This window comes from Carassius auratus, unplaced genomic scaffold (genome assembly GCF_003368295.1).
Source record: "Carassius auratus strain Wakin unplaced genomic scaffold, ASM336829v1 scaf_tig00001155, whole genome shotgun sequence".
NCBI lineage: Eukaryota > Metazoa > Chordata > Actinopteri > Cypriniformes > Cyprinidae > Carassius > Carassius auratus.
This window is the reverse complement of record NW_020523344.1, coordinates 158,897-186,721: the sequence shown is the minus strand read 5'-3', so window position 1 is coordinate 186,721 and position 27,825 is coordinate 158,897. Positions and strand designations below refer to the sequence as shown.

Below are 27,825 nucleotides of genomic sequence, written 5' to 3'. Positions count from 1 at the left end.
GAAAATGGGTTACCGTACTTGGCAACATGTCACAAGGCTCCCACTCTGCTTCATTATTGCCTCTTTATATAATCCATGTTACAAATTTATTTATCCTTTTACAGGATATGCATCCTTTACTGTGGTATAAGAGTGGTTAAGCATACTACTGTCTCTGGTAGAGCATGGAAAATGCCGTTTGTATTTTGGAAGTTCTTGGGAGAGATCATCTTTTTTTATGTTTTGCTTTATAATGTTTTGGACTTCATTTCCCAGAGTGCAACAGAGGTGGGTGGATCATTGGCATGTGCATTTGTTATTGTTTATTACACTCACACACTCAACTTAAGTCTCATCAAGATCATAGGCACTCATACAAGGACCTGGAAGCCCTCAGGTGATCTGATTCTTCGATAAACCTAATTTTGTATTAAGGTAAGTGTAAAATTTTTGCTGGTATTTTAACTATGTTGTTGCACTGACATTGTAAATGTAGACAAAAAAGAAATATATTGTTCATTTGTTAATGATTAACATAATTTGTTAATGTTAATTTTCTGCTGTTCATGATTAAAGTTTGTGTAGCTGAATTGGTAGAACATCCAAACCCAAAATCATAGGTTTAATTCCTAGGGAGCATATATATTTAGAAAATATATGGCTTGATTCCAATGTAAATTAATTTGTGAGAAACTGTCTACCTAATGTAAATGAATGTGTGAAATGAGTGACATTTTACTTACTGGAAAGATCATCAATAAGACATTCACTGACATATTAAGGTGTCAATATATCTATTTATATATAATATATATTTGTTTTATTGTTTGTTTGTTTGTTTTTTTATCTGAAAACTACAATGGATAAAAAAGTGTAAAAGCCCCAAAGGTTATATTTTATATTTAAGTGCATATGATTGAATTAAAAGATTAGAAATGTTGAAGATCATTAAGCAATGAAGAGTACAGGCTATTTGACTTGACAGCTACTTCTGAGTAAACATTCAAAGAAAGAATGCTGTTACCCCACTCTCATGCAGTTTCACAACACATGGAAATCTAATAGCAGTCATATGCAGTATCAAGCATTGCTTTAGTTTAATGGAAAGACACTAAATATAGTTGACTACACAAACATGATTGTGTTGATTCACATTTCCAGTCACTTTAGTTATTTTGAAGCACTGGACAGCAGTGTTGTGGTCTTCAATACTGAAAAAAAAAATTTTTTTGCACAGTGTTTGACGGATTTCTTTGTCAGTGCAGTCATATGACCTGATTTATAACCATTGTTATGGAGGAAAAGAGAACTGTGACTTTCCGAGATGTTTCCAAGAGCTATTTCTCACAGTCAAGGGTGGACTGTCGCTACACTATAAGCAGTCATCACAGCTGGAGCAGTCATGACTGGATAGGTATTTTTAAGGTAACTCCTGTACTGAATTAAACACTGTATTTATTTACTTTACAGAAAATTATGTTTTTACAATATGTAGTAGTAGCTTATAAGTGGTGACATGTCAGTTTGTGCATGTATGACAGGATTTTTAGAAAAAATAATACAAGACGAAGAAACACTATTAATATTATTAATAATTAATAATTATTATATGATGCAGTCACACTTGTAGCAATATTTGTTAGTTCTGTTTGTTGATTCAGGGTTAGCATCATCTGAGGTCCTCTGATGGTCAGCATCATCTATTCTCAGGTGTTCTGGATCCAGACTGGAGCTTGTGTAAATCCTGTGGCAAAACATAGAAACAAATATAGACATCATTAGCATAGCTGCTGATCCAACAAAGTAAAATTAATTAGTTAAAGCCAAGCTAAAGGATAAGAATGTGCATTTGATCAGATGCAACTACACTCACAATTTAAGAGGTACGTTATTCAAATGCTTGGCGAAAGAGATGTGTTTTTAATCTAGATTTAAACAGAGAGAGTGTGTCTGAACCCTGAATATTATCAGGAAGCCTATTCCAGAGTTAGGGAGCCAAATGTGAAAAAGCTCTACCTCTCTTAGTGGACTTTGCTATCCTAGGAACTACCAAACGTCCAGCGTTTTGTGACCTTAGGGAGCGTGATGGATTGTAACGTGGTAGAAGGCTAGTTAGATACGCAGGAGCTAAACCATTTAGGGCCTTATAGGTAGGTAATGATAATTTGTAACTGATGCAGAACTTAATAGGTAGCCAGTGCAGAGACTGTAAAATTGGGGTAATATGATCATATTTTCTTGACCTGGTAAGGACTCTAGCTGCTGCATTTTGGACCACCTGTAGCTTGTTTATGGAAGATGCTGGACAACCACCTAAAAGTGCATTACAGTAGTCCAGTCTAGAGGTCATAAATGCATGAACTAGCTTTTCTGCATCAGAAACAGATAACATGTTTCGTAGCTTGGAAATGTTTCTAAGATGGAAGAATGCAGTTTTTGTAACATGGGAAATATGATTTTCAAAAGACAAGTTGCTGTCTAATATAACACCCAGATTTTTGACTGTAGAGGAAATAACAGTACATTTGTCTAGTTGCAAATTGTAATCTACAAGATTCTGTGTAGTGTTTTTTGGTCCAATAATTAATATCTCTGTCTTATCCAAATTTAATTGGAGATAATTATTTGTCATCCAGTCTTTTAAATTTTTAACACACTCTGCTAGCTTAGATAATTTAGAAGTTGAATGTAGTCTCGTTGAGATATATAGCTGAGTATCATCAGCATAACAGTGGAAGCTAATTCCGTATTTTCTAATAATATTACCAAGGGGCAACATGTATATTGAAAATAGAAAGAGACCTAGGACGGATCCTTGTGGTACTCCATATTTTACTGATGATAAATGAAATGACTCCCCATTTATATAAACAAAATGGTAGCGATCGGACAGGTAGGATCTAAACCATCTTAGAGCCTGCCCTTGAATACCTGTACAGTTTTGTAAACAATCTTAAACAAAAGTATGTCATGATCTATGGCAGGGATAGGAAACTCCGGTCCTGGAGGGCCACTATCCTGCAGAGTTTAGCTTGAGCCCTCATAAAAATTCACCTGCCTGTATCTATCTAGTAATCCCGAAAACACTGATTGCCTTGTTCAGGTGTGTTTTATTAGGGTTGGAGCTAAACTCTGCAGGATAGTGGCCCTCCAGGACCGGAGTTGCCTATCCCTGATCAATGGTGTCGAACGCAGCACTAAGATCAAGTAAAACTAGAAATGAGATGCAGCCTTGATCTGACGCAAGAAGCAGGTCATTTGTAATTTTAACAAGTGTTGTATCTTTTTTCACAGGTGGGATGGCTGACAGTGAATGATTACTACACTTTTGCTTGGGCTCTAGCACCAGAAGGGTACCAAACAGGAACAGATGCAAACTGTTGTGTGGCTTTTCATTGTATGTTTATAATTGTTATATAATATTCTATTTTATTTGTGTTTCTTTATATACAGTAACCCACTGTTTCTGAACCGTGTTCCTGAAGGCACATAAGTACCAATTTTGGATATTTCCCTTATCCAACCCTTCCATTTTCAAGTAATGGGATATGTTCTAAATCGCCCCCATACCCTCTTCCACTATTCCCTACAATAATCCATTAATAAAGTCCAGTTAAAGAAGTGAATGGATTCAGACACTAAGTGAATTCGGACACAGAGTCTGTTGGAAGGGCTGTTGCTTTAGCATAGTTTGAGCTTGCTGTTCAATAATAATTTGAAACTTAGCAAACTGGCAGCTCCATGGTTAATGAAAACATTTGTCTTAAAATCTATCATGAAAACTAGTATGTACAGTACAGACTAAAAGTTTGGACACACATTCTCATTCAAAGAGTTTTCTTTATTTTCATGGCTATGAAAATTGTAGATTCACACTGAAGGCATCAAAACTACGAATTAACACATGTGGAATTATGTATGGAATTATATACATAACAAAAAAGTGTGAAACAACTGAAAATATGTCATATTCTAGGTTCTTCAAAGTAGCCACCTTTTGCTTTGATTACTGCTTTGCACACTCTTGGCATTCTCTTGATGAGCTTCAAGAGGTAGTCACCTGAAATGGTCTTCCAACAGTCTTGAAGGAGTTCCCCCGAGAGATGCTTAGCACTTGTTGGCCCTTTTGCCTTCAGTCTGCGGTCCAGCTCACCCCTAAACCATCTCGATTGGGTTCAGGTCTGATGACTGTGGAGGCCAGGTCATCTGGCGCAGCTCCCCATCACTCTCCTTCTTGGTCAAATAGCCCTTGATGCCTTCAGTGTGATTCTACAATTTTCATAGTCATTCAATGAGAAGGTGTGTCCAAACTTTTGGTCTGTACTGAATGTATGAACCTTAATTTAACAATTTTATATATGTATATTTGCACAACCCTCACAGTGCGTTATGGGTATTATCTAGCCATTGAGTGTACATCAGTTGTACACCCACTATTGCAGTGCATTATGCAGATTGAATGAGTGCACTCAGTGATGTTTTGAACACCACTACAAATGGCCATCCCTGTTATGTCTGTAAAGGCAACTGGTGCTTGAGCTTATTTTGATTTGTTTTGTTCTCGTCTTTACCATATCTAATTTGTGTGAAAGAGTCACTTCACGTTCCAAACCCTTAAAGTAACCACTGCTCATTATATTTAATAATCTATCAGATTATTAGTCTAACTAGCCTGCCACATTTCCCCTCCCCTTCCAGTGAGCAATGTACGAAAACATTTCTTCCGGAGTCACCAGATGCTGTGCTAGGGGCAGAGGGCATAAAGAACTTGGGTGTGAAGCACACCAGGAGGGCACAGTACTTTCCTCAAATAACTGGCATGTCAACAGAAACCATCAGATAGCTGGAAAGTGTGAACATGTTTTCTTGTGTGGCAGCTGAACCCACACCCAGTTCAGAAGGATAATTCTGGAAATCAGGGACTTTTTCTTTGCATTATATATGCCCTGTGCTTTGAGCTGTTGTCCACTTATCCTGGCTTACACCACTGGATTTTCACTGTGAAAAATAGGAGGGCGAAATAGGAAGTCTGCAGTTGTGGCATGTTGAGTAACTCTGTAGTGTAGAAGAGTCTGAAACAAAGCCTTGTTAAAAAAGAGCTGTCTTGAGCCAAGTAAGCTCTCAGACCAATTTTCTGTGACTGATTAAATCTCCCTACGCCCCTATTTGACTGAGAGTGATAGTAAATTATTTTGCTGTGGATGTAACTGGCAAACTCAGCAAATACTAGTTGAGGGCCATTGTCAGTTGTCAAGTTCTTTGGCAGGCCCCAGCTGGCAAAGAGCAACTTGATGCAAAAAGCAAATCAGTGATGGAACTGGACGTGATAAAGCCTACAGTGCAACCTCTTTTGCCTATTTGAGTGTAGATTATAAACTACCATATGACAATGTAAATGGCAGGGCACATCACAGAGTTCATCACAGATATCAAGCTGAATGTGCTACAAAGTATTAGTTGGCAAAGGCAAAGACCCAATTGGGCCAGTTATCCTTGTTACAAGACATGGATACAGTCCTGAACAAGCTGCTAAGAGGTAAAATGGGAAAACGGAGACAAAAGGACCAGGCAAAATGGGGAAACAGAGACAATAAATGCAAACACAAAAACAAGGATCCCAGGAGGGAGGTGGACCGGCGGAGGATCAGGGGGAGGGACGGAGGGCCAGGTCCTTAGAGGGAAACAGAGAGAAAGACAAAGACAAGGAACCCAGGAGGGAGGTGGACTGGCGGAAGATCAGGGGGAAGATCAATGGTGACTAGCCTTTGCCCATAAAGGTAGTCGGTGACTTGACCTTGCTCATGAAGAATACTGGTGACTGGACTTTGCCCATGAAGATCATTAGTGACTTGCACTTGTCCATGAATTTCACCGGGGACTTGGCTTGACTCCGGAGTGTGAACGGTGACTAGCCCTGACTCTGGAAGGTCAACGGTGACTAGCCCTGACTCTGAAAGGTCAATGGTGACTGGCCCTGACTCTGGAAGGTCAACTGTGACTAGCCCTGACTCTGGAAGGTCAACGGTGACTAGCCCTGACTCTGGAAGGTCAACGGTGACTAGCCCTGACTCTGGAAGGTCAACGGTGACTATCCCTGACTCTGGAAGGTCACTGAGCACCTGACTCAACTCTGGAGGGTCAATGAGCATCTGACTTGACTCTGGAGGGTCAAAGGGAATCTGACTCAACTGTGGAGGGTCAACGGGAACCTGACTCGACTCTGGAGGCTCAACGGGAACCTGACTTGACTCTGGAGGGTCAACTGTGGCTGTCATTCTGTGCAGAGGTGCTGAACAAACAGCCATCTTGTGCCATGATTCTGGACCGGTGGGCATCTTGAGCCTTGGCACTGGACCGGTGGCCATTTTGGGCAGTGGCACTGGTCCGGCGGCCATCTTGGGCAGTGGCGCTGGACTTGCGGCCATCATGGGCAGTGGCGCTGAGCTGGCCCATGATGGACGCTAGGCTGGCGGCCATCTTGCATCGTGGCACTGGGCTGGCGACCACCTTGTGGTGTGGTGCTGGGCTGGCTTCCATCTTGCCTCGTGGTGCTGGTGCTGTCTACCAAAAGACTGGTAAATATAGGGAGGCTAATGACTAATAATTGAAGGCACCTGGTGCAATTAACAGGAGTGCAATTACTGTGATGAAGGGACAAGGCTAGTGGGAATTGTAGTGCCTACGGTGAGGTGCCTAAGTGTTGCCTAAGTGTTGATTTAACAGTGTTATTTCAGTGGCTTGATCATCTCAGAGTGTGCAAAAAACATGCTGTCTTTTGGCACCAAGACAGTGAAGGAGTATGCCATTTTGAGCTTCATTGGTATAGTATCTGGGCCCATTGCTTACAGATACATTTCAAGGGATGTTTTCCATTGCTCCCATGGGACCATAGGCTCACCTGGATGGGGCAAAAAAGAGGCTTGGGGGAGATAATGGGAACACAGGAAAATCATCTACCATCCTCGTTACTAGTTGTTCTGTCTGTGAAGATGGCTCATATTTGAGCTTATTTTATTTTGTTAACACTTTATTTTACGGTTAAAATTTATTTATTTTTATTTAAAATAAAGTGTTACCTTCATTTGTATTGTTCTTGTCAAACTCTTTTACATCACTGAACTGTCTGAAAACATTCAAGTGTCAACATCACTTCCTGTTCCAAACCCTTAAAGTAACCTCCATTCTATTTAATTAATGTAGCAAACACATTACTTTAAATAACCATTATTATTAGTCTAATTAAGCATGTAACAGTCCCCTCAAATAGTGTTTTAATTAATTGTTTTAGATTTAAAAGTGTGTAGTGTTGGTGTGCCTTCAGGATTGGGAAATACTGCAGTAACCTATAGTTTGATACATGTATAAATGCATTAATGTTGTCGTATGTCCAGCACCAGCACAAACAGCAAGTGCAATAACAACTGCAGTTTCTTAGTAGAACAAGAACATTCAGTTGCCATCTGAAACTTTATAGCTATTGCAACACAACTGCAAGTGCCTGACATCGTTAAGGCTGTATCAAGCTGTTTATGTTTGTCACGTGTTTTGGTCTTCTGATCTTTATTCCACTCTTCCTGCCATCTTTCAGCATCTTATCTGCCAAAACCTGGTAGGGAGGCATATCAGTTTGCTTATGTGGATGAACGTGACGAGATATGTGCAGTCAGTTCTCAGTTTACTTTTTGTGCTCCAAAACCTCTGGATGAACTTGTTACACTAGAGCAGGACAAAAATGGCGATGAAGAGGTGGGGGGAGATGACCTGCTGGTGGTGGTGCCAAAGGCTCTGATCCTGCAGGTGGGGCATTCTTCAACATAAGAGACCAGAACAGATTCGACCATAACAGCTTTTTAATTACCATAATTAAGATTTGGACACCAATCGGAATTTAAAAATGTATGCAACACATAACAAAATGATAGCAAAACAATAACAAAACAAAGTTTGGTAGGCTTTAAATTATGAAATCATTTCTAATTATTAGTGGAAACTACACCTGTCATTGTTACCCTTTTAGCACAATTGTGTAAACTTAAGGGGAAAGGTGGAGTTATTTCTGGTATAATTTAAATAACAGATATGTTTTGTATAAATGTTACTGTATTTAGAAATGACTTTGAATATTTTAAGTGTGACTTTAGTGTCTGAAAACATTTTAGGCCAGTCGTATCTTTCATACTGTACAAAATGTTATTTGACTAATTACCTGCATATGTTTTAAATTATTTCTGGTATTTCTACAGGATCTCTTAGAAGGATGTCAACGTGAGTTACATGATCTGCGTAAGAGGTTTGAGTCTACTGATGCTGAGGCCGAGACAGAAAGGGAAAGATGGAAAGCTGAAAAACATGAGCTTGAAAGAGTAAAACATGAAATGAAGAGTCAGATTGATGAGCTTAAAAGCAACCTGAGGCAAAGTACTGAAATAATTGAGGAACTCCAGCAAAAACAAAAGGTAGAATCCAATTTTTTGTCATGTTTCTGGATCACCACTAATCAGAAAAAATTACGACACAAAAACCTATTGTATATGAAACTTTAAACACTGGTATATTTACTATCAGGATGTGCAAATCACTCATGAAAACATAGCTGCTGAATGTAGTGGGCTGCTAGCAGAGAGAGATGAAAATCATCAGCAAATCAAAGAACTCCAACAGGATGCTGCCACTCTGTCTCAACAAAAACAAGACATAGAGGCCGAACTTGAGAGGTAATTTAGGACTCATGCCAATCTTCACTATGATACAGTTATTCTTTGTTCATGGACTGTTAATTTCTCTTAATTTTAACCAACTGATTAAATAAAATAGTTTTTAAGGAAAAGAGAAAACATACATTTTTCTGTGCAGAATGAAGGAAAGAGTTAAAAAGATGACCACACAAAGGGGAGATGAAGAAAAGGAGAAGAAATACTTGCAGGTGAATTAAAATAAATTGTTGTATTCAGCATAACCATTTTATAAATCTATACTGGAATATTTTCTGCATTCTGTGAAATAATTATGAATAACTCATTTGTTTTTACAATTTTAACTAAATAGTATTAAATGGAGTAGATTACGTGGTTAACGTGAATTAACATTTTCTCTCCAGATAGAGAATGAGCAGGCACATGCTGAGCTGCGGACCTTGCAGGAGCGCCTGGAGGCTAGTGAGCGTAGCACTGAGGCCCTTCGCAGGGACCTGAGTGAACTGGGCTCCTTGCAGAGTCACAGTCATGCAGAGCTGCATCAGGTCAGACTTCAGTCTGCACAGATGAGTTTACAACTGTCCCAGGCCAACCTGTCACTGCGTGAGGGGCAAGCCACCTGGGCCCAGGAGAGGGACACTTTAAGACAAAGTGCAGAGGTAAGAGAGAGTTATAACGTTATAATAAGAAATCTTTCTCTCACACACTACTATTGCCACTTTTATCAGCCCAGCCACAACACAACTAATGAGTACATTATGTGATTCTCAATCTCTGTGCTCTCTCTTATTAAAGTTGGATAAGGATCGTATTCAGAAACTGAGCCGTGAGCTTCAGAAGAAGGAAGAGTGGCTCCATGAGGAGAGAACCGAGCGAGAAAAACTGGAAGTAGAGCTGGGGAACGAGAAGGACTGTAACCGGGTAAATACTCAGTGACGCATGCATGGCCTATAATTAAACTTTGACATCAGTCTGAGCTTTTTGGATAGCCAGCTCATATGTGGGTCAGGTTACTGGTCTTGGAGCAACACCAGTATTAAGCAAGAGTTGCTGTAAAAAGCTTGTAAATAAGCTGACCAAAATAGATTTAAAAACAATATATGTATATGTTTACAGAAATGTTTTCCTCCTCATCATTCATGTTAGTGGATACCAGGCACACTGGTTAAACTGATTAATAAGATATTCTTAAAGGGATAATGACATGAGTGATCAACATTTATTTGATTCTTTGACCTCAAGTGGTCAAAAATACTACAAGTTTTATCATACTTCAGTCAGCATCGAAAGCAATTTGATGCATGGGAAGCAAATATATGTACCCAAGCCTGCAACATATTTACAGGTAAACCCACAATGGAAAAAGTGGCTTTTAATATTCTGTTGACTTGTTCAGACATAGTTCAGAAATAATTTGTTGATGATAGCCCATTGTCAGATGTTAGCTTATACCACAGGTCTTGTAGTCATCTTTGAAGCTAGTTGAAGTAAATATTTGCCATTGATCAGAAATCGGTTAATTGGGAACTCACCCAGGCATGAACACTTCTTCACAATGAATCTTCTATGTTCTTCTATGTTGTATAGTAGCTGAGGTTTTCTACATCCCTAGATGTAGAAGTGGGCTAGTGTGGAAGAAAGGTCCATGATAGTTTAATCTGAAAGTTGCCATCATGGTCCTTGAGATACTATATAATCTTTGGTTCCATCTTGAGCATCTTAACCCATGTTGAGTAACATTACACCAGAATAATTAGTGTGAAAGACCCCTAAGGGGCCGTTCTCATGTTGTGTCTTTTGCACGCTCCAGTTTGATATTTTAAATGTAGACGTGTACCAAGCATACTCATAATAGAAGTGACAGTGTTGAGATGCTCAAGTGCTCAACCAAGACTAGACCAAAGTGTCAGGAAAAAAAACTAGAAAGACTCAACTATACTCTAACATTCATGGTTTTGGGTATTGGATAGACATTAAGAATGGTTTTATAATTAAGTGTACTGTAGTTATTGCTAAACAGGATTCATTTGGTATTAAGACAAAAGGAGATTTCTATAGCAATTTTAATTGGGAGTTTGTTAAAAGAAAGGAATGGAAAGCTGTTACCTTGCTGGAACTTCAACAGTAACAGTAGTTAAAGACATCCAGGGTGACTTTATTAACATTATATGCATGAAGTTTTCACTGTAGTCTTCGGATATTATTGAATCATGTGTGTAAAACGTTCAGGAACTGAGAGCCAGTTTGAGAGCCCTGCAGAAGGAACAAGAGCAGCATCAGCTGGAGAAAGAGGTGAAATCATTCTTATTTCTGACTGGTGCTATCTCATCTGATGCTATGCTGACTGGAGGTGTTTTATTCACAAACAGGAGCTCTTAGATCATATCCATGTGCTGGAGCTGAGACTAGACACAGAGACAGATGCTAAGTGGGCTGAGGCTGCAGCTACTCCAACATGTCAGTCGCGTGGTTTCTCTTAAACATTATGTAGGCATAGGCCTACAAATTCATTTTGTAAATATACAGTATATTGTAGTGATATATTTTTCTTATCTCTTGCAGCTAGCATTGATAGCCCTCCATCAGTTGAAGAAAATCCACTGCAAGATTCTTTATCTGAACAGACTTTATGTGTGCCAGATCATGAACAATCCAGCTTTCATGTGTCAGCAGAGCAAAGCCAAAAGGATAATGAAATCAATATGAGGGTAAGTAACAAAGGTTAAACCCAGAGGTTGGTCTGTAGCAATGATTATATAGTAATTGACAAACATATTATATGACAAAACTAATTAATTGTAACAATAGCACAATGTATAATGTTTGTGAATATAATTTATTTATTATTATTATTTTATTATTATTATTATTTTTTTTTTTTTTTGTCCGGTCTGCTATTGTTCCCAATAATAAATCTTTGATCTTAAACTGTAGATTGATTAATTATGATCACCTGATGTTTATTGATTAGTCATTATCAATTAACTTATTAGTGAGAAACAAATAATTCCATTCAATTCAATTCCAGTTTATTTGTATAGTGCTTTTTACGATACAAATCATTGCAAATAAACTTTACAGAAAATTAAGTTTCTACAATATTTATTAGTAGCTTATCAGTGGTGACTGTCAGTTTATGTGTTTTGGACTACCTGTAGCTTGATTATTGAAGATGCAGGACAATTTGCTGTTTAATATAACACCCAGATTTTTGACTGTAGAGAAAGTAACAGTACATCCATCTAGATGCAAACTGTAATCTACAAGATTTTGTGTGATTTAGAATTTAGAAGTTTCATCTGGTCTCATTGAGATACAGTGGGTACGGAAAGTATTCAGACCCCCTTAAATTTTTCACTCTTTGTTATATTGCAGCCATTTGCTAAAATATATAAATATATTTTTTCTCATTGATGTACACACAGCACCCCATTATTGACAGAAAAACACATAATTGTTGACATATGTGCAGTTTTATTATAAAAGAAAAACTGAAATATCAAATGGTCCTAAGTATTCAGACCCTTTGCTGTGACACTCATATATTTAACTGTCCATTTATTCTGATCATCTTTGGGATGGTTCTACACCTTCATTTGAGTCCAGCTGTGTTTGATTATACTGATTGGACTTGATAAGGAAAGCCACACACCTGTCTATATAAGGCCTTACTGCTCACAGTGCATGTCAGTTAGTTAGTGCAAGACACATGAAAGTTGCATGGAGTTTGCTAAAAAAATACCAGGGCCCGTATTCATAAAGATTCTAAGAATCCTCTCAGAAAACTCTTAATTTAGCTTAAAAACTTTTACGTAGGAGTCTTAGCTTTAGAGCGATTCGGGACCGATCTGAGAGCAACTCTGAGTAAGGAGAAGACAAAAACTTTCATCCCGTTGCTATGTATGACACAATCTTTTGAAGACTGTGATTGGTTGGTTGTCCAAGAAGAAAAATAAAAGAGTGATTTTAAGTATAGTGTCTATTCTAATTCTTATTTTGAATTTACATGCATAATTTTTCCTATTTGACCGGTTTTAATGTATCAAACATGGAATCAAAACCAAGAAGGGCGATAAATGTCAGTTTTTACTATTAGCCCAGTTATTGGATGAACACAAGGCCATTCTTAAAGGAAAATTCGGGCCGGGTGTCACAGCAAGGGACAAGAAGCAGACATGGGAGCGTATAGCACAAACTATTAACGGTTCATTCCCCCTGATTCTCCTCTGCTAAAGAAACTCTTAAGCCTCTTAAAAGTCCTCGTCTGTGCTCCTGACAAGTTTGACCTTAAGACCTATTTTAAGGGTTAAGATGCTTTCTGAATTACTTTTTTCTTTACTAGGATTTTTTCTTTAATTTTAAGAGTAAACTTTTCTAAAAAGTTTCTTAGAATTTTGTCACTAGGAGCTACATTTTGCATTAAGATTCTTTATGAATACGGGCCCAGGAACTTTTTGGCCTTAATTCTAAGCGGTATGTGTGGAGAAAACCAAGCACTGCTCATCACCTGTCCAATACAGTCCCAACAGTGAAGCATGGTGGTGGCAGCATCATGCTGTGGGGGTGTTTTTCAGCTGCAGGGACAGGACGACTGGTTGCAATCGAGGGAAAGATGAATGTGGCCAAGTTAAGGGATATCCTGGATGAAAACCTTCTCCAGATTGCCCAGGACCTCAGACTGGGCCGAAGGTTCACCTTCCAACAAGACAATGACCCTAAGCAAACAGATAAAATAAAGGAGTGGCTAAACAACAACTCTGTGGCTGTTCTTGAATGGCCCAGCCAGAGCCATAACTTTAACCCAATTGCGCATCTCTGGAGGGGACATGAGCGGAGGGGACCGCGACTTCAGATTCCAGACTGGGAAAGACTGGTGGCTGGTACCCTACACTACACTGAAATGGAGAAAGGCCCGTAGCTCACACTGGCAACGAATTGTGGGCGTACTCCACCATAGAGAGTTGTTGACTCCAGGAAGAAGGATTCTTGGAGACCAAACATCGCAACGTCCTCTCTAAATCTTGGTTGGCTCGCTCAGATTGTCCGTTATTTTGGGGATGATAACCCAAAGACAAGCTAACTGATTCACCTAACAATTTGCAAAACTCTTTTCAAAATTTGGATATGAACTGAGATCCCCTGTCAGAAACCACGTCTACCGGGAGGCCATGAAGCCGAAAGATGTGATCTAGGACAGTGACCACTGTCTCCTTGGCTGTAGGTAATTTGGGCAAGAGAATGAAATGTGCCGCCTTCGAGAACCGGTCCACTATGGTAAAAACGACTTCATGACATTAGAGGGTGTGAGGGCGTTAACAAAATCTAGAGCGATGTGGGACCAGGGTCTCAAAGGGACAGACAACGGTTGAAGAAGCCCATCAGGAGGTCAGTTAGATGACTTACCACTGGGGCAAACTGAGCAAGCCAAAACAAAATCGCGGACGTCATGAGCCATACGTGGCCACCAGAATCGTTGTCTAACCAACCCATTAGTTCTACTTATCCCTGGGTGACAAGCTACATTAGAACAATGACCCCACTGGACAACTTCGGACCTTAACTCCTCCGGCACAAATAAACGGTTCGGTGGACAACCGGACGGAGGCATTACCCCTTGTAAGGCTGTCTTGACCTTTGACTCGACCTCCCATACGAGTGCTGAGACCACTAACTTCTCAGGTAAAATACACTCGGGAGTCACTGGGCGGGCGGAGGGTTCAAAAAGGTGTGATAAAGAGTCGGGTTTGACATTCTTGGAACCTGGGCGGTACGATAAAGTAAAATCAAAACGACCGAAAAAAAAGTGCCCACCGAGCCTGCCTGGAATTGAGTCTTTTGGCAGTTCTAATGTACTCCAAATTCTTATGATCGGTTCAGGGAACCCCTGAACCTTCCAGCCAGTGACGCCACTCCTCTAATGCTAATTTGATGGCCAACAACTCTCTATTGCCAATGTCATAATTACGTTCGGCAAGAGATAGTCGATGAGAGTAAAACGCACAAGGATGTACCTTATCGTCCGAAGCAGCACGTTGGGACAACACTGCTCTTACCCCCACTTCTGACGCATCGACCTCCACCACGAACTGCCGAGTGGGATCAGGGGCTACAAGGATGGGAGCCGAAACGAAGCGGCTCTTGAGGTTAGCGAACGCAGCCTCAGCTGTGTCTGACCACCTGAACGGACTACTGGGGGAGGTCAAGGCTGTCAGAGGTGAGGCTAGTTGGCTGAAGTTGCAAATGAAATGCCGATAGAAATTGGCGAACCCCAGAAACCACTGAAGGGCCTTACGGGAATCTGGGGATGGCCAATCTATCACAGCCTTAACCTTGTCAGGGTCCATACGTATTCCCTCGGACGAGACAATATATCCTAGGAAGGGAACAGACTTTGCATGGAATACGCATTTCTCCGCCTTGACAAAAAGCCCATTCTCAAGTAACCTCTGGAGCACTCGTCTGACATGTTGAACGTATTCCTGTAGAGATGAAGAAAAAATCAGTATGTCATCCAGGTAAACGTATATAAACTGATCTACCTAATCTCTCAACACGTCATTAACAAGTGCTTGGAAAACCCCCGGCGAGTTGGAGAGCCAGAACGGCATCACCAATTATACAAAGTGCCCTCTAGGGGTATTAAAGGTGGTTTTCCATTCATCAATCAATCAATCAATCACCTTTATTTATATAGTGCTTTAAACAAAATACATTGCGTCAAAGCACTGAACAACATTCATTTGGAAAACAGTGTCTCAATAATGCAAAATGATAGTTAAAGACAGTTCATCATTGAATTCAGCTATGTCATCTCTGTTCAGTTTAAATAGTGTCTGTGCATTTATTTGCAATCAAGTCAATGATATCGCTGTAGATGAAGTGACCCCAACTAAGCAAGCCAGAGGCGACAGCGGCAAGGAACCGAAACTCCATCGGTGACAGAATGGAGAAAAAAACCTTGGGAGAAACCAGGCTCAGTTGGGGGGCCAGTTCTCCTCTGACCAGACGAAACCAGTAGTTCAATTCCAGGCTGCAGCAAAGTCAGATTGTGCAGAAGAATCATCTGTTTCCTGTGGTCTTGTCCTGGTGCTCCTCTGAGACAGGGTCTTTACAGGGGATCTGTATCTGGGGCTCTAGTTGTCCTGGTCTCCGCTGTCTTTCAGGGCAGTAGAGGTCCTTTCTAGGTGCTGATCCACCATCTGGTCTGGATACGTACTGGATCCGGGCGACGGCAGTGACCCTCTGATCTGGATACAGACTGGATCTGGTGGCTACGGTGACCTCGGAATAAGACAGAAACAGACAAATATTAGCGTAGAAAGTACGGTGTTATGTGAAGTGTTTCCGGTTCCAGTTTACCTAATTAATGCAGCCTAAAAATCCTTTAACGGATTTGGATATTAAAAGCATATTAGTATGTTATGTGTATGCCAGGTTAAAGAGATGGGTCTTTAATCTAGATTTAAACTGCAAGAGTGTGTCTGCCTCCCGAACAATGTTAGGTAGGTTATTCCAGAGTTTAGGCGCCAAATAGGAAAAGGATCTGCCGCCCGCAGTTGATTTTGATATTCTAGGTATTATCAAATTGCCTGAGTTTTGAGAACGTAGCGGACGTAGAGGAGTATAATGTAAAAGGAGCTCATTCAAATACTGAGGTGCTAAACCATTCAGGGCTTTGTAAGTAATAAGCAATATATTAAAATCTATACGATGTTTGATAGGGAGCCAGTGCAGTGTGGACAGGACCGGGCTAATATGGTCATACTTCCAGGTTCTAGTAAGAACTCTTGCTGCTGCATTTTGGACTAGCTGTAGTTTGTTTACCAAGCGTGCAGAACAACCACCCAATAAAGCATTATCCATCCATCCATCCATCATCTTCCGCTTATCCGGGGCTGGGTCGCGGGGGCAACAGTCTAAGCAGAGACGCCCAGACTTCCCTCTCCCTAGCCACTTCTTCCAGCTCCTCCGGGGGGACCCCGAGGCGTTCCCAGGCCAGCCGGGAGACATAGTCCCTCCAGCATGTCCTAGGTCTTCCCCGGGGCCTCCTCCCGGTGAGACGTGCCTGGAACACCTCCCTGGGAAGGCGTCCAGGAGGCATCCGAAATATATGCCCGAGCCACCTCAGCTGGCTCCTCTCGATGTGGAGGAGCAACGGCTCTACTCTGAGCTCCTCCTGAGTGACCGAGCTTCTCACCCTATCTCTAAGGGAGCGCCCAGCCACCCGACGGAGAAAGCTCATTTCGGCCGCCTGTATCCGGGATCTTGTCCTTTCGGTCATGACCCACAGCTCATGACCATAGGTGAGAGTAGGAACGTAGATTGACCGGTAAATTCGAGAGCTTTGCCTTACAGCTCAGCTCCTTCTTCACCACGACAGACCGGTACAGCGACCGCATTACTGCAGAAGCTGCACCGATCCGTCTGTCAATCTCACGTTCCATCCTTCCCTCACTTGTGAACAAGACTCCAAGATACCTGATCTCCTCCACTTGAGGCAGGAACTCTCCACCAACCTGAAGTGGGCAATCCACACATTTCCAACTGAGAACCATGGCCTCGGACTTGGAGGTGCTGATTCTCATCCCAGCCGATTCACACTCGGCTGCAAACCGTCCAAATGCACACTGAAGATCCTGGTCTGAGGATGCCAACACGACAACATCATCCGCAAAAAGCAGCGACGAAATCGTATGGTCCCCAAACTGGACACTCTCCGGCCCTTGGCTGCGCCTAGAAATTCTGTCCATAAAAATTATGAACAGAACCGGTGACAAAGGGCAGCCCTGCCGGAGTCCAACATGCACCGGGAACAGGTCTGACTTACTGCCGGCAATGCGAACCAAGCTCTTGCTCCGGTCGTACAGGGACCGAACAGCCCTAAGTAGGGAGCCGCCGACCCCATACTCCCGGAGCACCCTCCACAGGATGTCGCGAGGAACACGGTCGAATGCCTTCTCCAAGTCCACAAAACACATGTGGACTGGTTGGGCAAACTCCCATGAACCCTCCAGCACCCTGGAAAGGGTATAGAGCTGGTCCAGTGTTCCACGACCGGGACGAAAACCACACTGTTCCTCCTGGATCCGAGGTTCCACTATCGGCCGAATTCTCCTCTCCAGTACCAAGCCAGCCAAGACAGCCCCACAACATCCAGAGACTTGAGGTACTCGGGGCGGATCTCGTCCACCCCCGGTGCCTTGCCACCGAGGAGCTTTTTAACTACCTTGATGACTTCAGCCCGGGTGATGGACGAGTGCTCCTCCGAGTCCCCAGCCACTGCTTCCTCAACGGAACACAAGTTGGTGGGATTGAGAAGATCCTCGAAGTATTCCTTCCACCGCCCGATGATATCCCCAGTTGAGGTCAACAGGTGCCCATCTCTACTGTAAACAGTGTTGGTAGGGCACTGCTTCCCCCTCCTGAGGCGTCGAACAGTTTGCCAGAATCTCTTCGAGGCCAACCGATAGTCCTTCTCCATGGCCTCACCGAACTCCTCCCAGGCCCGAGTTTTTGCCTCCACGACTACCTGGGCTGCAGTCCGCTTGGCCTGCCGGTACCTGTCAGCTGCCACCGGAGTCCCACAAGCCATCCAGGCCCGATAGGACTCCTTCTTCAGCTTGACAGCATCCCTTACTTCCGGTGTCCACCACCGGGTTCGGGGATTGCTGCCTCGACAGGCACCGTAGACCTTACGGCCACAGCTCCGAGCAGCCACAGCGACAATGGAGGTGGAGAACATGGTCCACTCGGACTCAATATCTCCAGACTCCCTCGGGATCCGGTCGAAGCTCTGCCGGAGGTGGGAGTTGAAGATCTCTCTGACAGGGGGCTCGGCCAAACGTTCCCAACAGACCCTCACAGTACGTTTGGGTCTGCCGAGTCTGTCCAGCTTCCTCCCCCGCCATCGGATCCAACTCACCACCAGGTGGTGATCAGTTGACAGCTCCGCCCCTCTCTTCACCCGAGTGTCCAAGACATATGGCCGAAGGTCTGATGACACGACCACAAAGTCGATCATCGACCTCCGGCCAAGGGTGTCCTGGTGCCACGTGCACTGATGGAAACCCTTATGCTTGAACATGGTGTTCGTTATGGACAAACCGTGGTTAGCACAGAAATCCAATAACAGAACACCGCTGGGGTTCAGGTCAGGGGGGCCGTTCCTCCCAATCACGCCCCTCCAGGTGTCACTGTCACTGCCCACGTGAGCGTTGAAGTCCCCCAGTAGAACGACGGAGTCTCCAGTCGGAGCACTTTCCAGCACCCCTCCCAGAGACTCCAAGAAGGCCGGGTAGTCCGCACTGCCGTTCGGCCCGTAGGCACAAACGAAAGTGAGAGACCTATCCCTGACTCGAAGGCGCAGGGAAGCGACCCTCTCGTTCACCGGGGTAAACTCCAACACATGGCGGCTGAGCTGGGGGGCTATTAGCAAACCCACTCCAGCCCTGGGCAACTCCAGAGTGGTAGAGGGTCCAGCCTCTCTCAAGAATTGTGGTTCCAGAGCCCAAGCTGTGCGTTGAGGTGAGCCCGACTATCTCTAGTCGGTACCTCTCGACCTCCCGCACAAGCTCAGGCTCCTTCCCAGCCAACGAGGTGACATTCCACGTCCCTAAAGCCAGATTCCGTGTCCAGAGATCGGGTCGTCGGGGGTCTCGCCTACGACTGTCGCCCGATCCACTATGCACCGGCCCCTTACGCTCCCTCCTGCAGGTGGTGAGCCCACAGGAGGGCGGCCCCACATCACTCCTTCGGGCTAAGCCCGGCCGGACCCCATGGGGGAAGGCCCGGCCACCAGGCGCTCGCATACGAGCCCCAACCCCGGGCCTGGCTCCAGGGTGGGGCCCCGGCTGCGCCATGCCGGGCGACGTCACGGTCCTTGATTTTAATTTTGCCATAAGGGGTTTTATGAACTGTTCTTAGTCTGGCCCGTCACCAAGGACCTGTTTGCCTTGGGAGACCCTACCAGGAGCATATAGCCCCAGACAACATAGCTCCCAGGATCATTCGGGTACTCAAACCTCTCCATCACGATAAGGTGACAGTTCAAGGAGAGGTAAAGCATTACAATAGTCTAACCTTGAAGTCATAAATGCATGGATTAACATTTCTGCATTTGACATTGAGAGCATAGGCCGTAATTTAGATATATTTTTGAGATGGAAAAATGCAGTTTTACAAATGCTAGAAACGTGGCTTTCTAAGGAAAGATTGCGATCAAGTAGCACACCTAGGTTCCTAACTGATGACGAAGAATTGACAGAGCAACCATCAAGTCTTAGACAGTGTTCTAGGTTATTACAAGCATAGTTTTTAGGCCCCATGATTAACACCGCTGTTTTTTCTGAATTTAGCAGTAAGAAATTACTTGTCATCCAATTTTTTATATCGACTATGCATTCCATTAGTTTTTCAAATTGGTGTGTTTCACCGGGCTGCGAGGAAATATAGAGCTGAGTATCATCAGCATAACAGTGAAAGCTAACACCATGTTTCCTGATGATATCTCCCAAGGGTAACATATAAAGCGTGAAGAGTAGCGGCCCTAGTACTGAGCCTTGAGGTACTCCATACTGCACCTGTGATCGATATGATACATCTTCATTCACTGCTACGAACTGATGCCGGTCATATAAGTACGATTTAAACCATGCTAATGCACTTCCACTGATGCCAACAAAGTGTTCAAGTCTATGCAAAAGAATGTTGTGGTCAATTGTGTCAAACGCAGCACTAAGATCCAATAAAACTAATAGAGAGATACACCCACGATCAGATGATAAGAGCAGATCATTTGTAACTCTAAGGAGAGCAGTCTCAGTACTATGATACGGTCTAAATCCTGACTGGAAATCCTCACATATACCATTTTTCTCTAAGAAGGAATATAATTGTGAGGATACCACCTTTTCTAGTGTCTTGCACAGAAAAGGGAGATTCGAGATTGGTCTATAATTAACAAGTTCTCTGGGGTCAAGTTGTGGTTTTTTTATGAGAGGCTTAATAACAGCCAGTTTGAAGGTTTTGGGGACATATCCTAATGACAATGAGGAATTAATAATAGTCAGAAGAGGACCTATGACTTCTGGAAGCACCTCTTTTAGGAGCTTAGATGGTATAGGGTCTAACATACATGTTGTTGGTTTAGATGATTCAACACGCTTATACAATTCTTCCTCTCCTATAGTAGAGAATGAGTGGAACTGTTCCTCAGGGGGTCTATAGTGCACTGTCTGATGTGATACTGTAGCTGACGGCTGAATGGTTGCAATTTTATATCTAATAGTATCGATTTTAGAAGTAAAGTAGTTCATAAAGTCATTACTGTTGTGGTGTTGGGAAATGTCAACACTTGTTGAGGCTTTATTTTTCGTTAATTTAGCCACTGTATTGAATAAATACCTGGGGTTATGTTTGTTTTCTTCTAAAAGAGAAGAAAAGTAATCAGATCTAGCAGTTTTTAATGCTTTTCTATAGGATATGCTACTTTCCCGCCAAGCAATACGAAATACCTCTAGTTTTGTTTTCCTCCAGCTGCGCTCCATTTTTCGGGCTGCTCTCTTTAGGGTGCGAGTATGCTCATTATACCATGGTGTCAAACTGTTTTTCTTAACCTTCCTTAAGCGTAAAGGAGCAACTGTATTTAAAATGTTAGAAAAGAGAGAGTCCATAGTTTCTGTTACATCATCAAGTTGTTCTGAGGTTTTGGATATGCTAAGGAATTTGGATACATCAGGAAGATAACTTAAAAAGCAGTCTTTTGTGGTAGAAGTGATGGTTCTTCGATACTTGTAACAAGAAGTAGAATTTACAATTTTGGCTATATGAAGTTTACACAGAACTAAATAATGATCTGAGATATCATCACTTGGCTGAATAATTTCAACACTATCAACATCAATTCCATGTGACAGTATTAAATCTAGAGTATGATTTCGACAATGAGTAGGTCCTGAAACATGTTGTCTAACACCAATAGAGTTCAGAATGTCTATAAATGCTGATCCCAATGCATCTTTTTCATTATCAACATGGATATTAAAATCACCAACTATTAAAACTTTATCTGCAGCCAGAACTAACTCGGATGTAAAATCACCAAACTCTTTAATAAAGTCTGTATGGTGCCCTGGTGGCCTGTATACAGTAGCCAGTACAAACATAACAGGGGATTTATCATTAACATTGGTTTCTCTGGATAATGTTATATGAAGCACCATTACCTCAAACGAGTTATACTTGAAGCCTGCCCTCTGAGAAATCCTGAAAACGTTGTTATAAATTGAAGCAACTCCTCCCCCTTTGCCTTTTAAACGCGGTTCATGTTTATAACAGTAATCTTGGGGGGTGGACTCATTTGAAATAATGTAATCATCAGGTTTTAGCCAAGTTTCTGTCAAACAGAGCACATCTATATTATGATCAGTTATCATATTATTTACAAAAAGTGTTTTCGTAGAAATGGATCTGATATTCAATAAGCCAATCTTTATCATTTGTTTATCCATATTGCATTTGTTTTTTATTTGTTGAACCTCAATTAAATTGTTAACCTTAACTTGGTTTGGACGTTTTTTGTATTTTCTAGTTCGGGGAATAGACACAGTCTCTATAGTGTGATATCTAGGTGAAAGAGTCTCTATGTGCTGAGAATTAACTGACCTCTGTGACGGGAGGCAGCTAGCAGACGGTCGGTTTAGCCAGTCTGTCTGCTTCCTGACCTGGGCCCCAGTTAGTCAAGTATAAACACTAAGACTATGTGCCATATTTCTAGACAGAAGAGTCTACCCCAGGAGGGATGAAGACCATCTCTTTTAAACAGGTCAGGTCTGCCCCAAAAGCTCGTCCAATTGTCTATGAAACCTATGTTATTCTGTGGGCACCACTTAGACATCCAGCCATTGAGTGATGACAATCTGCTATGCATCTCGTCACCACGGTAAGCAGGGAGGGGACCAGAGCATATTACAGTGTCTGACATCATGCTTGCAAGTTCACACACCTCTTTAAAGTTATTTTTAGTGATCTCCGACTGGCGAACTCGAACATCATTAGCGCCGGCATGAATAACAATCTTACTGTATTTACGTTTAGCATTAGCCAGCACTTTTAAATTTGCCAAGATGTCAGGCGCTCTGGCTCCCGGTAAACATTTGACTATGGTGGCTGGTGTCTCTATATTCACGTTCCGTACAATAGAATCACCAATAACTAGAGCACTTTCATCAGGTTTCTCAGTGGGTGCATCACTGAGTGGGGAGAACCTGTTTAATGTTTTGATCGGAACAGAAGAGCGGTGTTTTGACCCACGACTACGCTGCCTCACCGTCACCCAGTTGCCCTGCTGCAGGGGCTCTGCTGGAACCGGACAATGTACAGGAGTCCCTGAGCTAGACGCATCCAAAGCCGTATCTAGAGCCCCTAACATTCTTACTGTCCTCAATTAAAGTTTGGATGCGTGTCTCTAATTCTGAAATCTTCTCTGTCAGCCTAACTATTTCCCTGCATTTATCACATGTGAGTCCCTCATCAGCAACAGAGATAGACAAACTGTACATGTGGCAAGAGGTGCAAATAACGATAGTAGGCGAAGCCATTACTCACCGTGCTTGATGAAATATTCTTACTGTCGTTGTTTGATGAACTTGTGAAAAACTGGAGCGAGAGAGAGGAGAGGAGAAAAGAAAACGCTAATGACAAGCTAACGGGTGCTAACGCTTTGCAGGTGTACTGCAGTCACGGAAGAGTGAACGATCAAAGTTAATCTGATAAGATTGATTGATAATATCAGAAATATGGTGTGAATTAAGTTATATTTTACAACCTAAAAAACAAACAAACAGACAGTGATAGTAAGAAAGATTATAGAGAAAAAATATAAAATAAAAACAGCTACACGGAGCTATGATTAGCTACAGAAGGCCAACAGGAAGTAGAGAAAACACTGTCCAACAGCGACACCAACAACAATTCAGCATTCATCCCCCTTCCTGATGCAGACAAAATGACTCTACGGGCACGTTTGGCAAAACCCTGTTCTCCTTCTGAAAGACAGAAACAGGGACAACAGCACAAGCAGAAACCAGACAAGACTCATGACAACTTTCACTCCACAATGTGACAGTGTTAGAACCCCATACCACTCGTGGATTATGTTTGGTTAACCAGGGGTGACCTAACACATTGGGAGCAACAGGGGAGTCCATGAGAAAAAAGGATACTCCACCACAGTTTCACCAGAAGGAGGGTCGATGATGTAGATGAGGACTTCCCAGTGGAAATCCCACCCGATAGTAGCCTCAAGTTTACTACCGGGCTAGCTCTTTTACCGGGCATGAGTAGATGTTATGAGCTGAGCCTCCACAGTATAAACACAGTCCTTGGGACCTCCACCGTTCCCTCTCCCTCCGGGACAGCCGAGCTCTACCCATCTGCATGGGCTTGTGGTCGTCGACGGGGCCGACCTCGTTCTCTCGACTCGAGCACCCCCTGGCAGGAGAGATGGTAGGGCATGTAGGACTGGGCTGGCTATCCAGCCGGTTAATCCATGAATCCACTCGTAGAACCAGGTCTATGAGTCCGTTGAGTGTGGGGGGCAGCTCGAAGAGGTAGATTTCCTTCTGAACACGGTCGGATGACCCATGCAGGAATCGATCCCACTGCGCGGACTCGATCCACTGGCACGCGCCCGCCAGGGTGAGGAACTCGATGGAATAGTCAGTCACTGACGAGGAGCCTTGACGGATTTCAGAGAGTTGATGAGCGGCTTCCCTGCCGGCCGCGGCACGGTCGAATACCCTTCTCATTTCCTCTGAGAGGGCGTCGAACGAGGAACAATACGGATGTTGATTCTCCCACACCACCGTCCCCCATAGCGCGGCCCTGCCCGACAGTAACGTGAGGGTGAATGCCACCTTTGATTCCTTGGTGGCGAAGGTGCGGGGCTGTAGAGCGAAATGCATTGAACACTTGGTTAAGAAAGTTCTGCAAAATGCTGGCTCACCAGAATAGTTTTCAGGCGCTGGAAGTCGCGGCTCTGGCCGGAAGTGATCCTGAGGGGTTTCCCGGGGGACGGACGGTGCAGGCGGTGCGATGGGCACAGTGGGAGAGGTGAGCTGATGGATCTGCTGGGTGAGCTCGGACACCTGTGCCACCAGCGCTTGGAGAGTGCATCGGTGTTCGAGATGCTCTCCTGCTGCTGATCCTTTCGTTTGACGCTGTGGTGCATGAAGTCTGTGAGGGTGTTGGTGCTCGCTGCTTCCATTATGGGTGAGATTGTTCTGTGATGGTGGGATGAAGGAAAGGCTGGAAACAAATGCGAGTTAACAGTTTTTAATGAAAATAAACAAACAAACAAACACGAGGGAACAATGAGGCTGGGACGACGATAATCCAAGGTGGTGGTGAGGAGGTGAGGAATCCGGATGATGGCGGTGAGAAGGTAGCAGGAGAGGATGGCACAGGAACTGCGGGGAATAGAGCCGAAGGAAAGTGTTTGTAGCTGAGTGGTAGTGCGTAGAGTGGATGAGGTTCTGGGAAAACACAGACATCCAACGCAGACAACACTGAAGCTGACAAACAGGGTAAACGGCATTAAACAACGATCTCACAAACACAAGATGTGAGACAAGCCAATATATAGGGGATGAGTAATGAGTGACAGCTGCTGCTGATGAGATGAGACGCCCAGAAACTAATCAGTGCAGACGCGAAACACACAGACTACACCACAAAGTGCAAACACCCCGAGATCACGGTGTACCAACCGTGACAGAATGGCAGAGGATGCCCAAATCCAGGTGTGAAAAACTTGAGGCATCTTTCCCAAAAAGGGTGCTTCTACTAAATATTGAGCTAAGGATCTGAATACTTAGGACCATGTGATATTTCAGTTTTACTTTTTAATAAATTTGCAAAAATGTTAACAATTCTGTGTTTTTCTGTCAAAATGGGGTGCTGTGTGTACATTTAATGAGGAAAAAAATAACTTAAATGACTTTAGGAATTGGCTGCAATATAACAAGGAGTGAAATATTAAGGGTGTCTGACTTTCCGTACCCACTGTATATAGTTGAGTATCATCAACATAACAGTGGAAACTAATCACATATTTTCTTATAATATTACCAAGGGGCCACATGTATATTGAAAATAGCAGAGGACCTAGGACAGATCCTTGTGGCACTCCATATTTTACTGGTGATAAATGAGATGACTCCCCATTCAAATAAACAAAGTTGTAGCGATCGGACTGGTAGGATCTAAACCATCTTAAAACCTGTCCTTGAATACCTGTAAAGTTTTGCAATCGATCTATGAGTATGTCATGATCTATGGTGTCGAATGCAGCACTAAAATCAAGTAAAACTAGCAACGAGATGCAGCCTTGACCTGACGGAAGAAGCAAGTAATTTGTCATTTTAACAAGTGCAGTTTCTGTGCTATGGTGATGCTTGAAATCTAACAAATTCTTGAAATTCTTCATAAAGATAATTTTGGAGCAAAATTGAGCAGACACAACGTTTTCTAAAATATTAGACATAAATGGAAAAATTGAAATGGGCCTTTAATTTGCCATTTCACTAGAATCTATTTGCGTTTTTTAAATAAGAGGCTTAATAACCGCCAGCTTGAATGGCTTTGGGACCTGACCTAAAGATAACAATGAGTTAATAATATTGAGAGGCAGTTCTTCTGCTTCAGGTAAAAACACTTTCAGTAATTTAGTGAGTACAGGATCTAATAAACATGTTGTTGGTTTAGATGCAGTGCTAAGTTTATTTAGCCCTTCCTGTCCTATAGTTGTAAAGTACTTCAATTTATCTTTGGGTGCGATGAATGAAGCTGAAGACTCTGTCCAATGAACAGAGAAGAGTGGCAGGAACAACAGAATTAAGCTTAGTAGGATGTGGTACTAATATCAGTCGAACCAAATCTATCAATTTCCAACAACTGCAAATCTATTACAAATATTTAGCAATATTTATTTGCTTTATTTGCAATAACTTTTAATAACTACAATTTTAAAATATACAATGGCACCAAAAGTATGAGTACGAGATTCATTCTTCAGAGCCACTTTTTAAAACACTTTTCATGGATGCATAGTCAGTTTCCATCAAGTTCACATTGGTATTCTTGCAGGATATCTACTGTTCATCTTTTATTACCATACGAAAATTGACAACCAGGAAGTGTATATTTTGAACAATGTATCTTTTCATTCTTTTAACTATAGGTACATTTGCAACTGCCAACTACCACTCACAAGAGTATCAACAGACTGTCTACTATTAATATCTGCTAATATTTTATTTTATTTAGTGGTCCCCCAAAAAGACGCTCTATGAGTAAATTTGCCTGTACATGTGCATTCTACTAACCCTAACCATAAACATAATTAATATTCTAAAAGAAGTTTGTTGAGATGTACAAAGTTTCAAATTTTTATTTGTGGCTCAAGTGTCCAAATACTTTTTTGGGGAAAACGACATAGTCCACAGTTACTACTGTATGCACATTCAAATAAAAACGTATATAACTTTGTTTGTACCCAACACCTTACAAAAAGCAAGAGGACCTAGAAGTGGAGCCATGTTCCAGTGTCATTGCTGACAAAACTTTACTGCTTTCTGAACATAACAACAGTGTATTCAGGTGATTATGATGCACAGATTTAGGAGCTTACCTTTGAAATAAATCAAGCCTGCTAACGTCTGTGTATTTCAGGAACACAGATTTGTTCCCATTTCAACCATAATAAAAGCATTTGGAAATGTTACTGCTTGCAGTGTGTTTCACACAGCTTCAGTGATAACAGTGCTTTCTGTCTCCCCAACAGTGTTCTTGCTGACGCCCCCATGTGGTGAACCAGACGTGGAATAGAAATGAATGTGTGTGCAGCCTGTTTACATCAGAGCATGGACATATGCTCCTGATCAGTGTGAAATATCAAAACAGTTTTCCAAGATGGCTTATTTTATAGCCAGTGTGTAATCTTATATATGTGACGCTGGAGCACCAAATGAGTCTTAAGTCGCTGGGGTATAGTTGTAGCAATAGCCAAAAATATATTGTATGGGTCAAAATTATCGATTTTTTTTTATGCCAAAAAATCATTAGGACATCAAGTAAAGATCATGTTCCATTAAGA

General features: G+C 42.4%; 1 protein-coding gene across 3 annotated transcripts; it reads left to right on the top strand.

The window, feature by feature from the left end:
* The first annotated feature begins 318 nt into the window (after positions 1-318).
* On the top strand, positions 319-27,825 carry calcoco1b (calcium binding and coiled-coil domain 1b). 3 transcript variants are annotated; one of them, XM_026242229.1, is made up of 14 exons: positions 319-414; positions 1,217-1,404; positions 3,274-3,376; positions 7,568-7,776; positions 8,223-8,435; positions 8,545-8,693; positions 8,833-8,902; positions 9,077-9,331; positions 9,468-9,593; positions 10,902-10,964; positions 11,042-11,129; positions 11,235-11,380; positions 27,244-27,329; positions 27,514-27,825. In XM_026242229.1, the coding sequence occupies exons 2-14, from the start codon at positions 1,273-1,275 to the stop codon at positions 27,539-27,541; spliced, it is 1,668 nt and encodes a 555-aa protein (XP_026098014.1). In that variant the 5' UTR covers positions 319-414; positions 1,217-1,272; the 3' UTR covers positions 27,542-27,825. The 3 variants fall into 3 exon arrangements, with proteins under 3 accessions (XP_026098014.1, XP_026098016.1, XP_026098015.1); XM_026242230.1 differs by having other exon boundaries at positions 325-414; positions 1,245-1,404; XM_026242231.1 differs by lacking the exon at positions 27,244-27,329 and having other exon boundaries at positions 27,514-27,824.

Excerpts from the sequence above, each read along its gene's own strand:
- calcoco1b (XM_026242229.1), top strand. The coding sequence starts at position 1,273 with ATGGAGGAAAAGAGAACTGTGACTTTCCGAGATGTTTCCAAGAGCTAT. Across the intron at positions 1,405-3,273 it reads ACTGGATAGGTATTTTTAAG|GTGGGATGGCTGACAGTGAA; the intron begins GTAACTCCTGTA and ends CTTTTTTCACAG. Across the intron at positions 10,965-11,041 it reads AGCATCAGCTGGAGAAAGAG|GAGCTCTTAGATCATATCCA; the intron begins GTGAAATCATTC and ends ATTCACAAACAG.